Genomic DNA, 13,484 nt, shown 5'->3' on the forward strand with positions numbered 1-13,484 from the left:
GATCACAATTGATGATTCGCTCATAAAATTCAATCGCATTCGCGATCCATTTGTGTTAGCCTCCACAAAACCAGACAAATTTCCAAACTTTACTTATAACGGACTTACCCCATTAATTGTTCAATGTCTGCACATGTCACATAGTGGCTCTAGGGAAGAGCAAATAGATAGTCTGCGTGTAGAGTATGTTAAATCTGATGTTGAACAATTAAACAATGAAGAGTTAGAGCCTGTACCACCTATATCAGTAAGTGAACAAGTCAATACTAGTAACAATAACAATAATGTAAACCTTAACGACCATTCTGTATCAGACAGTGACGATGATTATATACAAAGTGAAGATGATGAAGAAGACTCTGCTAATGCCCCTCACTTAGCATTTACAAGAAGTTTATCGGAACATGCTACATACTTAACTAACTCATTAGCTCATGCACTTGATTCAGTTCAATTAGATAAATCATTAGCATTACAAGCTCAATTGAGTGGGAAATTAAATAATCAGAATCAAATCATAATGGAGAAACATGCCCAACTTGCTGCCAAATTTAAAACCATTCAAAATCTTTATGAATACAATTTTTCTATTGACAGTAAATCTAAGATTAGTAGAGTTAAACAAATGAGAAATGATTTAACAGATATAGAAAGAAGATTAGTAAGATTGAAAAATGGACCTGATCAAAGCTCAATATTCCCATTTATAAAGCCAAAGTCTACGCAAGAGGGTGTGATTAAGAAATATCCCATTGAATATAATCAAGCAAAGAGTAAAATAATTGAAAGACAAATTGATGAATAATAATAAACAAATACAAACTTTTACTTTTCTCTATAAGTTATGAGTATAAACAATTCCAATACCATCCATCCAACTACCAACAAATCCATACATTCCAACAATGGTGAATTGTTTGTTTGGAACTTCTAATGTCGAAAGGTGACCTCCACCAACTTTACCATAAGTTGGTGAGATTCTACCAGTATTGGTTTCAAATTGTATTGCATCTATCCACGCACCATTTCTAAAATGAAATTTATTTATTTCTTCTCCAGGATTTAATGTGAAATCAGAATAATGCGGTCTTTCATTACCTAATGTAACTACTTTATCATCACCACTCAGAGAATTATTCAGAACAAGATTCTTTAAACCACTTAAATAATTTCTAGGTGGAACTTTTGGAGGTGCTTGAGGATTCGAAGGTTGTTTGAAATAAAATCTAACACCATCTAATGCATTTCCATGATATATTCTTATCTTGTAAATAGTTTTAATATCAAATCCAATCACTCGTTGACTACTATTATTTTTACGACCTAATAAGGCACTTTTATAACCTTTAATTTTGCCTCTATTTAATCCAAAATCACTCTCAATTATATCACCTTTTGCCAGATCACAATGAGCTTTGAAATTATCTATGAATAAATCTCCTCCAAGTGATAAGATTCTAACAGAAAAATCATCCTTAGCATTAGGTGTCTTTTGTTTGACGAAATTATAACTTGAATTAAAATCAATACTTATTTCATGTTGAAATCCTGGTCCTCCATATGTTTGAGGATAAAAAATTTGTGAAGCTCTTGCTAAATCATCAGTTATATATTCTACTAAGAAAATTCCTGAATCTGATTTAATTACTGCTCCACCATCAGGAAGTGTATACAGGGAAGGATTCTTATTATCAACATAACTATTATTAGGAGCTTGTGTAGTTGCATATACTTTCCCAAAAGAGTCAATGGGTAAAGCAAATGAATCATGATGTAAATAACGAATTAAATCTAATAAATTCCAATGACAAACTTTTGGCCATTGACCAGCAGGATCTACATGTGCACCACGAGAATTGGTTCTAAGACATTCAAGTTCTCTTGTCATAAATGATCTATTAAGCCACATATAATCTCTTAACATGACCCCATCTACTTGATGAGGACTTCCAAAAAGATGTCCAATTTCATGCATAAAGGCTCCAAGTGTAATATTTAAACATTCCCAACTAGTACCACATTGATTACAATCATTAGCAACTTCATTTATTGATAAATGTGTAGCATCCAAGAAACTTGGAATAACTCTAGGAAAACTAATAGGCCATGAATGTAAACCATGAGATCCAAAAATTGCTAATTTAATCTCATCAATTCCACCACCAAGTGCTGCATGAGTCAATATTAATTTATTTGAAATATCCCAAGTAGAATCAAGATACATACAAGCACATTGAATAGCAGTACCATTTTGTTTAAATTTATTAAATAATTCTGGAGTACTTTTAATTAAATCCAAAGCATGAGAGAATAATCCACCATTATCTGTAGCATGAGGATTTTGTTGGGCAATATTAGGATCTCGAAGTTCAGCTACTGTCTTTGGAGATCTTAAAACATGAATTTTAATTTCTTGATGTGGGGTAGGAGATGAAACATTATATCCATAAATACCTTGAAAATCTTGAATTTCTTCAGTAAATTGAAATGATCGATTACTAAGTCCTACATTTCTAAATTCATCCTGAGTAAATGCTTGCATTAATCTTCCACCTACTTTTAATCTTCTAATAGCTGAATCCAAATCATTTGTTTCACCTCTATTCAATTTGTATTTAGGCATATCGAAAGTTCCTGGAGAATCTTTACCAACTATTAAACATAAATGAACAGGTTTATTATTTAAAGGTTTAAATGTTAATTTTAATGATCCATGATCTATAATTTGAGCATTATCTCCTTTATATTCTGCAAATCCTAAGGGATTAATATATCCATTGGAAGCCACTTCAATCTTAAATTCATTAATTTCATCGGGTGATACATGAACAATGGCTTTAAAGTTCCCATGGGTACTTATTTCTGCAAATTGCGGAGGGAATACTTTATTACTATTATTAGTAAATGAGATAATTCCGTGATCTATACCAGTGGAAGTTTTACCATTAATTATAACCGTTGGAGAAGATACAATCTCTCCATCTGTATAGTTCAAAGTTATCGTCATTGCCTGGTAATTGGTTTGCTATATGTACTATTAAACTCCACTTGTCCTTTCTGAAAATTTCCCCAGGTCGCAAAATTGTGAGACAAAAGATGTCGCATATTGGGTGCGATTTTCGTTACCTTAACGGGACACATGAGCATTCCAGAAATAATACTTATCACACTTACCATCAACAGGTGAGAGTATCTCCAATAAGTGAAGGATTCAACTAACGAAAATAATGTGATATTGGAGTAGAGGATTATCACACATTCTGATAATAATTCTATTGTACAAGAACGTCCAATATGTATCATATTTTTTAAGTATACTTGAAGATCTTAATGATGCACCCCCCACAGATTAGATATGTAAACTAAGTAAATATAGCCAGTTATGTAATATCTCTATGGTAATAGTAACCAATTGCTCCAAAAATCTATGTGAACTTTTTTTTGCTTTCAATTGCTGAGTATCGCTTTTCATTAGTAACAAATTAAATATCTAGTGCGACCATTTTAACAGCTTAACATAGTACAAAGTGAAGGTAAGAATTGGGATCAGGAAGTTAATGACGGGTGGACCGAATAAACGAAGCGAAGCCTTCAGGGCAGCTGCTTCTCATTGGGCAAATATGCCCAAGAGGCCAAAGTTGAATCTGACATCTGCAGAATCTCGAAGTAGTAATGTAGCTGCTCCAGATATCATTGATATATCATCTGATGAAGAATCTCAGGAGGATATCATTAAGGTGCAATTGAAAAAGTCGCCTATTAAGTTATTATATAATCCTAGCTATGATCAATCTGAGGAACTGAAAGTAAATAAAGATACCATACTGATCCATAATTTAGTAGGGGTAAAAGATCTACTGGAAACATTTCAATTTAATTTCAATGTGGACTTATTATTCTTTTTAAAGTATTTACATCCAGAGTTTTCCAAAAAGAGAAGACGAATAACTTTCATTACTGGTTCAAAATTGTTAGAACCTGGTCCAGTATCTGATCTTATCAATTCTAAATTTAACTATCATGAGATAATAGCTAATATACCGAATAGATTTGGAAGTCATCATACAAAAATGATGATAAATTTCTTTGAAGATGATACATGTGAAATTGTCATAATGACTTGCAATTTCACCAAACTTGATTTTGGTGGTCTCACTCAAATGATCTGGAGATCAGAAAGATTACAGAAGGGACAAACCACAACTATTCAAGGTAGTAGATTCAGAAAAGATTTACTTGACTATCTATTGAAATATAATAAACCCGACATAAATTCTTTAGTTGAAAGATTAAAATTATTTAATTTCCTGTCAATTGAAGTAGAATTAATCGCTTCAGCTCCTGGCGTATATGATATTCTTAATAGTAATAAGGATGATGAAATATATGGTTATGGAAAATTTTATCAAGTTTTGAAACGTAACCATTTATTAATTGATAATAGAACTGCTTCCAAAATGTATAACTTCTTGGCTCAAGTGACTTCAATATCATATCCATCAATTGTGGAAAAGAGTCAAACTGGTTCTATATTCACTCATATTATAGCTCCAATGGTATTTTCTGGTAATCAAGAATTCAAGATCTTACAGCCTGGAGCAAAATCTTCTAAACAACATCAGAAAGATCATTATTATATGCCACATCTTATATTTCCTTCTGTAAAAGAAATGTCAACTAATAATGTTGGGTTTGGTGCCGGCCAAGCAATTCATTTTAATTATACTCAATCTTTTGTACATAAAAATCAATATGAACAAAATATAAAGCCTTACCTCCGAAAATGGAATTCTTCAGGTAAAGATCAAGTCACTGGTCGGGAATTTGTTATGCCTCATTGCAAGTTCTTTATATGTGATAATGGTGATAATTGGAATAGTCTCAAGTGGTTATTAGTAGGCAGTCATAACTTGTCAAAGCAAGCTTGGGGAGGAAGCTCTCAAAAGAAAGAAACAAAGGGAGTATCAAGTAAATATGAAGTATCAAGTTATGAATTGAGTGTAATGATTATTCCAAAACAAAATGAAAAGCTAGTTCCTTGTTATGGAATTGACACAGTTGCAACATCTGACGTACAACCCGTCAGACTACCTTTTAAACTTCCACCTGTTAGTTACGAGAAAGATGATACACCATGGGCTAATCGAATGAGTCATGGAAATATCAAAGACAAATTCGGGGAAACCTACAACATAGATTAAGATTAATGAAATTAATGATTTATAGAATTTAATATACATAGGAATAAATAGTATTTATTGATCAAAGATTGATTTTGGACGCTGAAGTTGGGTAGGACCAAAGGAAACGTTATCTGGACCAGGATTTTCAGTCTCATCTTCAGAGTCCGAGTAGTCTGTTTCAGCATTGGGATTAATTAACATTCTCTTTTCGGGCCTTTTCAGAGATTTAATGCAGACCTTTTGTTTCTTCGCTATAGGTTCTAATCCTTGACTTTCATCACCGTAAGTAATAACATCAACATCAAACTCAGTTGAAATTGATGGACTGAAGCTTCGCACTTGTTGATTATTTGTAAAAACCTCTGAACTTGTTTTTGATGATTTGGAATGATTTAGTTTACCTCTTACCTCTTTAGAAGTATGTGAAATGATTTTGTTAGTCGTCGACATAAGATCATTGTTTCTTTGCAGTGAAGGAGCACTAGCTGATCTACTAACAGCCCTATTATTTATTAATTTATGAAGAACATGTGAATGCAATTTTAAGGAGTTATTGGTAGTAGTTACTTTTGCTTGTGCATTAGGTTGATCGCCATTATTCTCTTCTGTTGTAATTTGAATAAATCTGATTGATATATTTGGAATATTCTGTAATTCAAATATTATAGGATCACCAGGATTTTTAAAACTTATTTCAAAAATATCATTTGTTTCGAGATTAACATAATCATCAGTCGTTATGTTGGCATCAATCGAAGTACTTACATAAGTTATTAATGTTAAAAAATTCCTAAAGTCTCTTAATCTAAAATTTATAGAGAATTGGTAATCATTCTCATTTTCAAAAACTTCAGATAAATTACTGTTTGGAAATTCTTCTGGAGATAATGATATTGAAACCGACATTGGCTGTCGTAAATAATCTCTATCTTTTAATACTTGCTTAGTATAAGCTGTAAACAGAGTTTTATCTGGTTTAATTTCAATTTTAAAATCTTCTGTTGTAGCAGGAACCATATCAAGAAATTGTTTAGGAATAATTTGAGCAATCATCATTTGCTTTATTCGATCCTTCAGATCTATCTGAATGTTATTATCAAGTAATTCTTTCTTATAAATTGAAGAAATTGTTACTGGAGTTCTATAAACAGGTTGATAATTCGTTTGATACTTTTTAACTATTAATGTTTTCATTTTAATTTCTATTAGAAATTTGAATTGCATGGTAACAGGAGCCAGCTTAGACCAGTAAATCTTAAAGCAGATATAATCTAAATCTTTAGCATCAATATTTCTGAATAATGTAGCTAAATGTTTGGAACTGATAATAAATGAATAAAACCCTCGATTATCTTCATCTTCTTCATCTGATTCATAACCATCCCTCATTATTCCATCGAAATCAACAGAATATTCATTAAAGAATTCTCTATCAAATGAAATCCCACCAAATGAAGTTTTTGCACTATTCACAGCTGATATTGATAATGATTGATCTGATATAACAAATTTTATATGTTCAGACATAGCTGTTAATGACATTATACATTTAGACCATACTATAGCATATATGCTGGAGTCTAGAACTCCTACAAATGACATTTTGAATAACAAGTCATTAATTGTTTAATTGTTAAATACCTATTTGGCGATAAGTTGAGTTGATCTTCAATTAGTAGGGTGAAAAATTATTAGTGTTAAAATTCGCGTTTGCAAAACATTCTTATCACTGTTATTTATTATCTACAATAAAGAAGATGGGATTCAACATACTTATAATTAATCCTAACAGTTCTAAGAAAGTTACAGATAATCTTACGAAAATTTTAGTAGAACCTCCAGAAACTAAATTTCACTATTATACGGCGCCTGATTCAGCACCTAAGGAAATTACAAATGAAGATACTTCGATTTTATCAGAGAAAGCAGTTTTACCAGATATTATTGATCACCAATTAATTGAAAAGTATGATGGATTCTTAGTATGTTGTTATTCAGATCATCCATTAATCTACTCATTAGGAAAGCTTACCAAGAAGCCGATATTAGGAATCATGCAAGCTACATTGTTATATAGTCTTCTGAATGCTTGTTTTAGAAAGCTGTTTATATTAACGAGTGTAAATGAATGGGAATCAATCCTTGATCATGCTATAACTGATTTTGTGGGTATTGAAACGGGACAATTTCCATTCAAGAAGTTTGAAAGAACTAAAGCATTAGATGTTAGTGTGTTAAGTCTAAGTGATCCACAAGAATTTAAAAAGATTTATGATAGAGTAGATCTGATAATTAATGGTGAATATAAAGATTCGCACATAGATTGTGTATTGCTTGGCTGTGCTGGCATGGCTGGTTTAGATGAAAAATTATCTCAAGCATTCCCAGCTATACAATTCATAGATAGTGTTAAGATAGGCGTTCAATTGTTAGTTTCTTTACTACACTTTCATAATAACTAATTTTCAAAAGTTTAAAGTTATTATGTATTGTGTATTGTATTATGTATTGTATATGTATTATGTATTATGTAGATGCTCCGTGAAAAGTACACTTTTTCTTCTCCGCAAAACTAGCGCAGACTTCCATAATCATTGTTTCTATATATATACCATGTGTCTTGGCTTTACACATTTATTTATTTAACTTGTAAATAGTCCTCTATAGAAGTTATTTAGATGTTATAAACTTGTCGAATGTCATCCAATTTAACCAATAGAACTATCTGGATCTAAACTTAAAACCCCCGGTATTTGCTTACGTAGCACAAAGAAAAAAAGGCAAAATTATTAGGCCAGCACAGGCATCTTAAAATTATCAACATATTCTTAGATAAGACTCATCGATCAATTACTTACCAAATAGACATTTAATACCTTGGATCTAGATCTGTGTTCTCATGTTATATAGATGATCAGCGAATTTGCCAAGTCTTAAATATTATTATTCTATTTTTGTGCATTAAAATTCATAATTATTCACATAACCGATTTGCTTTAGTCAAATATCAATATGTTCGGACGATCACCAAATGATTACGAACCTTACTCAGATAATATGCATGATGGAGAAATTGAAAATTTAATAGATCTTAGTGATTCGGAATCGAATGATATGCCATCTAAGAAGTCAACTCATCATAATCACAACCATGAAACAATTTCAAACCCTCCATCTCCGGCCTCCCTTTCACCATCAAGTCCAACTCAAAACTCAAATCCTTCCATAGAAAAGTTAAGTAATAAAATTCCCCCTCAAGTAAGAAAAAGATCTACCTTTTTCGATCGTATAATAGGCAGAAAGTCACCTTCTCCAACTGATAAATCTATTAGATCATCACGATCAAGTTCTGTTGGCTCGAATTATTTACCTCCTTTATCACCTTTATCATTAAAAGGATATAAACTGACTACAAAACATAGGTTGTTGGATGATGAATTGGCTAGTAATATCCGAAATTTATTACCGGCTAGATTACAATTATTTGATGAGTGGGAAATGGTTTACTCCCTTGAACAAGATGGGATTTCATTAAATACGTTATATCGCCATTGTGATCCTGAATTTCAATTACAACAGTTACAAAAAAAGAAGCAAGATAGAGGTTATGCAGATTCAATTGTTAAAAGTATGGTTGTTGGAAGAGCCTCATCATCTTACAATTCATTTGAAGCTAAAAGGCCGCAAGGCTATGTTCTAATCATTCAAGATGAAAAGAATTCTATATTTGGTTGTTACTTAAATGAGAACTTAAGGATTATGGAACATAAAAGATATTATGGTAATGGAGAATGTTTCCTTTGGAAATGTGAAAATTACAACCCTAGAGTACTTTCCCATGGCAACCGCGAGCATGAAGGAAAACAAGCAATAAGATTCAAAGCATTTATGTATACTGGGATTAATGATAATATAATATTTTCAAATAGTCAATTCATATCAATCGGATCATCCAACGGAGAAAATGGATTATTCATTGACAAATCATTGTATAAAGGGGTAAGTTACAGATGTGAAACCTTTGGTAATGAGATATTAAATGATCAAATTGATGAAAAATTTGGAAAATTCAAAATAATGGGTTTGGAAATTTGGCGTGTTGGTACATTGGTATGAAAAGAAAGTAATAACTTAGAAGAGAAATCATTCGCGATAAGAAACATAAACAGTTAATCTACTGTTTACAAACACGAGTTTATACATTCCAAAGGTTAATGGGTAATTTAGAGTTAGTTATTGCGTTAAGGACTATGTACTTCTTATATAATTGCTAGTTAATTGGTTCATTTCTGTATAATTGCACAACTTCACGTATCGTGAAAAGAATCGGTTCATTTAATAATAGAATATAATTGCCCAGAAAAGTACTAATCATAATTGACTAAATTAAACTATACTCGTCAATCACTAAATTAAGTAGCTCAATTCTACCGTCTGCCTCAAAAAAATATAGCAATTGAAATGCAAAATGCTATACTGTATGTTATGTCATGTGATTTGCCTTGCTTTATCGAATTAGAAAGCATTAATATTACTATTGTGAAGCTTTATTAGATGCGGTATGTATGTAAGGCGCAGGGTTGCGGCTGAAAGAATGTGTGCAGATTTCAAAACATTCACAAGTAAAATTTAATTAGAATTATTCTAAACTTGTTCTAAACATATAGACCTTTGGAGAGGGTTCAACAAGATGTGACAGTCAAAATGAACTTAATAACTCAATTATATCGTTTATATTTCTTAATGATAAATATACAAACAGCCCGTCAAAATTTGAGGAAGTTTAGCCTATAAAAAAAATAAATGAGTCGCCTAAAACTTTAATGCGAATTATACGAAATTCAGGAACAAATTGGAGCTGCAAAAAAAATATTTTTTGTGAATTTCTTAGCCCATTGCTTTCGTCAAATTTTTGAATCAGGTCTATAATTAGATTTAGTATGCAATTTAAAGCATTTTTTAGTGGTCTATTTACACTAAGTTATAACTGTTGTCGTTCTTATTTGGATTGGATTTGGAAAAAATAATATCGAGGCAGTCCATATGCCCGTTAGAAATCTCAAATTCGTCTCATTTGATCCCATATTCCATACACGCAAGTTTATATAAATACCGTTAAATCGACTTCTTTACTAAACTCTATTTATTTTAATTTTCTCCAGTGTAATAAGAACCAACAAATTTGGATATGAAGTTGAATCTTTTAGCTGTTGCTATATTAGTTGCATCTACAGGTGCTTTACCATGCAAAGAAACTACTATTCCTATCCCTACATTGACATTGCCTATTGTGCCTGATAAGCCAACAACTCATGAAGTAACTACTCCAGAAAAACCTAACTTTACTTTACCTATTATTCCTGGTAAACCAACTACTCCATGTGAGCATACTACTCCAGGTAAACATACTTACCCAGGTAAACCAACCACTCCATGTGATCATACTACTCCAGGTAAACATACTTACCCAGGTAAACCAACTACTCCATGTGACCACACCACTCCAGCCAAACCAACTACTCCAGGAAAACCAGGTAAGCCAACTACTCCTTGTGACCACACTACTCCTGGAAAGCATACTTTCCCTACCATCCCAGGTAAACCAACTACTCCATGTCATCATACTACTCCAGGAAAACCAGGTAAACCAACCACTTCAGTTGAAACTCCATACACCACCGAGACTGCTAGCTCTACAACTGTGATAACTATTACATCATGTAACAAAGCCAGATGTATTAAAACTTCTGCAACCACTGGTGTGACTGTTGTAACCGAAACAACAGATAAAGTCATTACCACTTACACTACTTACTGTCCTTTAACCCACACAAAGCCTGTCCATAAGACAACCACTCCATGTACTACTCCTGCTGAAACTACTCCGGGTAAACCAAATACTCCAGAGGAAAGCACCCCAGCTGAAACTACTCCAGCTGAAACTACTCCAGAAGAAACTACTCCTGCTGAAACTACTCCTGCTGAAACTACTCCTGCTGAAACTACTCCTGCTGAAACTACTCCAGAGGAATCCACTCCTGCTGAAACTACTCCTGCTGAAACTACCCCAGAGGAATCCACTCCTGCTGAAACTACTCCTGCTGAAACTACCCCAGAGGAATCCACTCCTGCTGAAACTACTCCAGAAGAAAGTACCCCAGCTGAATCCACTCCAGCTGAAACTACTCCAGAAGAAACTACTCCTGCTGAAACTACTCCAGAGGAATCCACTCCTGCTGAAACTACTCCTGCTGAAACTACCCCAGAGGAATCCACTCCTGCTGAAACTACTCCAGAAGAAAGCACCCCAGCTGAATCCACTCCAGCTGAAACTACTCCAGAAGAAACTACTCCAGCTGAAACTACCCCAGAGGAATCCACTCCTGCTGAAACTACTCCTGCTGAAACTACTCCAGAAGAAACTACTCCAGCTGAAACTACTCCTGCTGAAACTACTCCTGCTGAAACTACCCCAGAGGAATCCACTCCTGCTGAAACTACTCCAGAAGAAAGTACCCCAGCTGAATCCACTCCAGCTGAAACTACTCCAGAAGAAACTACTCCTGCTGAAACTACTCCAGAGGAATCCACTCCTGCTGAAACTACTCCAGAGGAATCCACTCCTGCTGAAACTACTCCAGCTGAAACTACTCCAGAAGAAAGCACCCCAGCTGAAACTACTCCAGAAGAAAGCACCCCAGCTGAATCCACCCCAGTTGAATCTACTCCAGCTGAAATAACTTCCTATACTACTGAGACAGCCAGCTCTACAACCATAGTGACAATTACATCATGTGATGACAATGGCTGTAAAACAACCTCTGCAACCACTGGTGTGACTGTTGTAACCGTAACAACAGATGAAGTCATTACCACTTACACTACTTACTGTCCTTTAACCCACACAAAGCCTGTCCATAAGACAACCACTCCATGTACTACTCCTGCTGAATCCACTCCTGCTGAATCCGCTCCAGTTGAAAGCTCTTCTGCTCCAGCTGAAACTACTCAAGCTGAAACTACTCCAGCTGAAACTACTCAAGCTGAAACTACTCCAGCTGAAACTACTCAAGCTGAAACTACTCCAGCTGAAACTACTCCAGCTGCAACTACTCCAGCTGGAACTTCTACTGATACTCCGGTCGAAAGCTCATCCACTACAACATATGTATTCAATGGCCTTGTTGAAGAGCCTAAGAAACCTGAATTAGAGGATGAAGAAGTTATCACTACACACACTAGTGTTACATCTTACGTAACCATTACACCAGTTCCAACCACTGTCTCATCCACACCTGCATCATCAACCTCTCCAGTAGATGTTCCTACTTCTTCAGGAGTTCCTGCCTTTGAAGGTTCTGCTGGTTCAATGACTATACCTACAACTGGAATTCTTTCTTTTGTCGCAATTTTACTTTCTATCAATTTCTATTAGTTTCACTTCGTTCATACCAACATTTGTACTTTTCTTCTACGTTAAAAGTCCTTCTCAGGGATTTTCGGATGGCATTTGAAGACAACTTTTTTTTTTCAATTTAGACGGCATTTCCATTTCTGTAATAGATTCTTATTCTATGTATACTATAATAAACAACAAAAAAAAATAGAATAAACGAAGTAGAGAGCGCTTGTCAGTATTAATTTTTTATATGGGCAGATCCCAATAAGAACCCGGCTTACAATAAAAAAGTATCACCAAATCAAATAATAACAAGTAAATGACGAAGAAAATAAGGATATCCACTTCGAAATTGCAATTGCTAAAAATCTAGTCACTCGGAATATGTACTTTTATCTAAGATAGAAGTTACATCCCTTCAATGTAACGACTTAGATAATATATCAACTAACTCATTTTATGAACTCGTATATCCGTATACTATATCCGTTGTATAGGGTATTACGGTACCATATATATATATTTAAATCGATAGATAGATAGATAGATAGAATAGAATAGAATAGAATAGCTAAACATACGCAACTTTATTGCCCACCCGATACTCTATACCGAACTTTGTTTATGTCAAATCGCAAATGGATGCAACACCGAGACAACAAAAATCTTTTACGCTAAATGCCGCGAAACCGATCAAATATTAATTGGTCTGAGGCTAAAATGTAAACATACGGATGGTAATTTCCATAGTACGGTACCTCTATATTTTCCGAAGGAAGTTAAAAGTAACATCCATGAGCCTAAATTATTTATTTCGATCACATAAGACTATAATATTTTGCAGCAGCAACATTTGAAATATTGATTTCGCCTACATTGGCTGAGTTCCGCTTATAATACTG

General features: G+C 33.7%; 7 protein-coding genes across 7 annotated transcripts; 5 read left to right on the plus strand and 2 right to left on the minus strand. All coding sequences in view use genetic code 12, as the record gives it.

Annotated features, from left to right (window-relative positions):
* Positions 1-24: 24 nt before the first annotated feature.
* Positions 25-820, plus strand: RJT21DRAFT_43618 (uncharacterized protein). The gene has a single exon (XM_064884552.1). It carries the CDS (start codon positions 134-136, stop codon positions 803-805), a length of 672 nt encoding a protein of 223 aa, XP_064737990.1. The 5' UTR covers positions 25-133; the 3' UTR covers positions 806-820.
* RJT21DRAFT_43617 (putative metalloendopeptidase) lies at positions 821-3,370 on the minus strand. Its single transcript, XM_064884551.1, has one exon. The coding sequence runs from the start codon at positions 3,005-3,007 to the stop codon at positions 836-838; it is 2,172 nt and encodes a 723-aa protein (XP_064737991.1). The 5' UTR covers positions 3,008-3,370; the 3' UTR covers positions 821-835.
* On the plus strand, positions 3,345-5,235 carry RJT21DRAFT_121294 (putative tyrosyl-DNA phosphodiesterase). Its single transcript, XM_064882049.1, has one exon. The coding sequence runs from the start codon at positions 3,558-3,560 to the stop codon at positions 5,199-5,201; it is 1,644 nt and encodes a 547-aa protein (XP_064737992.1). The 5' UTR covers positions 3,345-3,557; the 3' UTR covers positions 5,202-5,235.
* DDC1 (Ddc1p) lies at positions 5,229-6,853 on the minus strand. The gene has a single exon (XM_064884550.1). It carries the CDS (start codon positions 6,783-6,785, stop codon positions 5,256-5,258), a length of 1,530 nt encoding a protein of 509 aa, XP_064737993.1. The 5' UTR covers positions 6,786-6,853; the 3' UTR covers positions 5,229-5,255.
* Positions 6,854-6,940: 87 nt separating this feature from the next.
* On the plus strand, positions 6,941-7,645 carry DCG1 (Dcg1p; the record flags this gene model as incomplete). The annotated part of the gene is made up of 1 exon (XM_064880289.1): positions 6,941-7,645. One exon carries the CDS (start codon positions 6,941-6,943, stop codon positions 7,643-7,645), a length of 705 nt encoding a protein of 234 aa, XP_064737994.1.
* Positions 7,646-8,195: 550 nt separating this feature from the next.
* Positions 8,196-9,299, plus strand: OXR1 (Oxr1p; the record flags this gene model as incomplete). Its single annotated transcript, XM_064880290.1, has 1 exon — positions 8,196-9,299. One exon carries the CDS (start codon positions 8,196-8,198, stop codon positions 9,297-9,299), a length of 1,104 nt encoding a protein of 367 aa, XP_064737995.1.
* Positions 9,300-10,371: 1,072 nt separating this feature from the next.
* PGA18 (Pga18p) lies at positions 10,372-12,618 on the plus strand (the record flags this gene model as incomplete). The annotated part of the gene is made up of 1 exon (XM_064885021.1): positions 10,372-12,618. The coding sequence occupies one exon, from the start codon at positions 10,372-10,374 to the stop codon at positions 12,616-12,618; it is 2,247 nt and encodes a 748-aa protein (XP_064737996.1).
* Positions 12,619-13,484: the final 866 nt, after the last annotated feature.

The sequence above is a fragment of the Scheffersomyces amazonensis genome, assembly GCF_036850825.1.
Source record: "Scheffersomyces amazonensis strain UFMG-HMD-26.3 chromosome Unknown RJT21scaffold_4, whole genome shotgun sequence".
Taxonomy (NCBI): Eukaryota; Fungi; Ascomycota; class Pichiomycetes; order Serinales; family Debaryomycetaceae; genus Scheffersomyces; species Scheffersomyces amazonensis.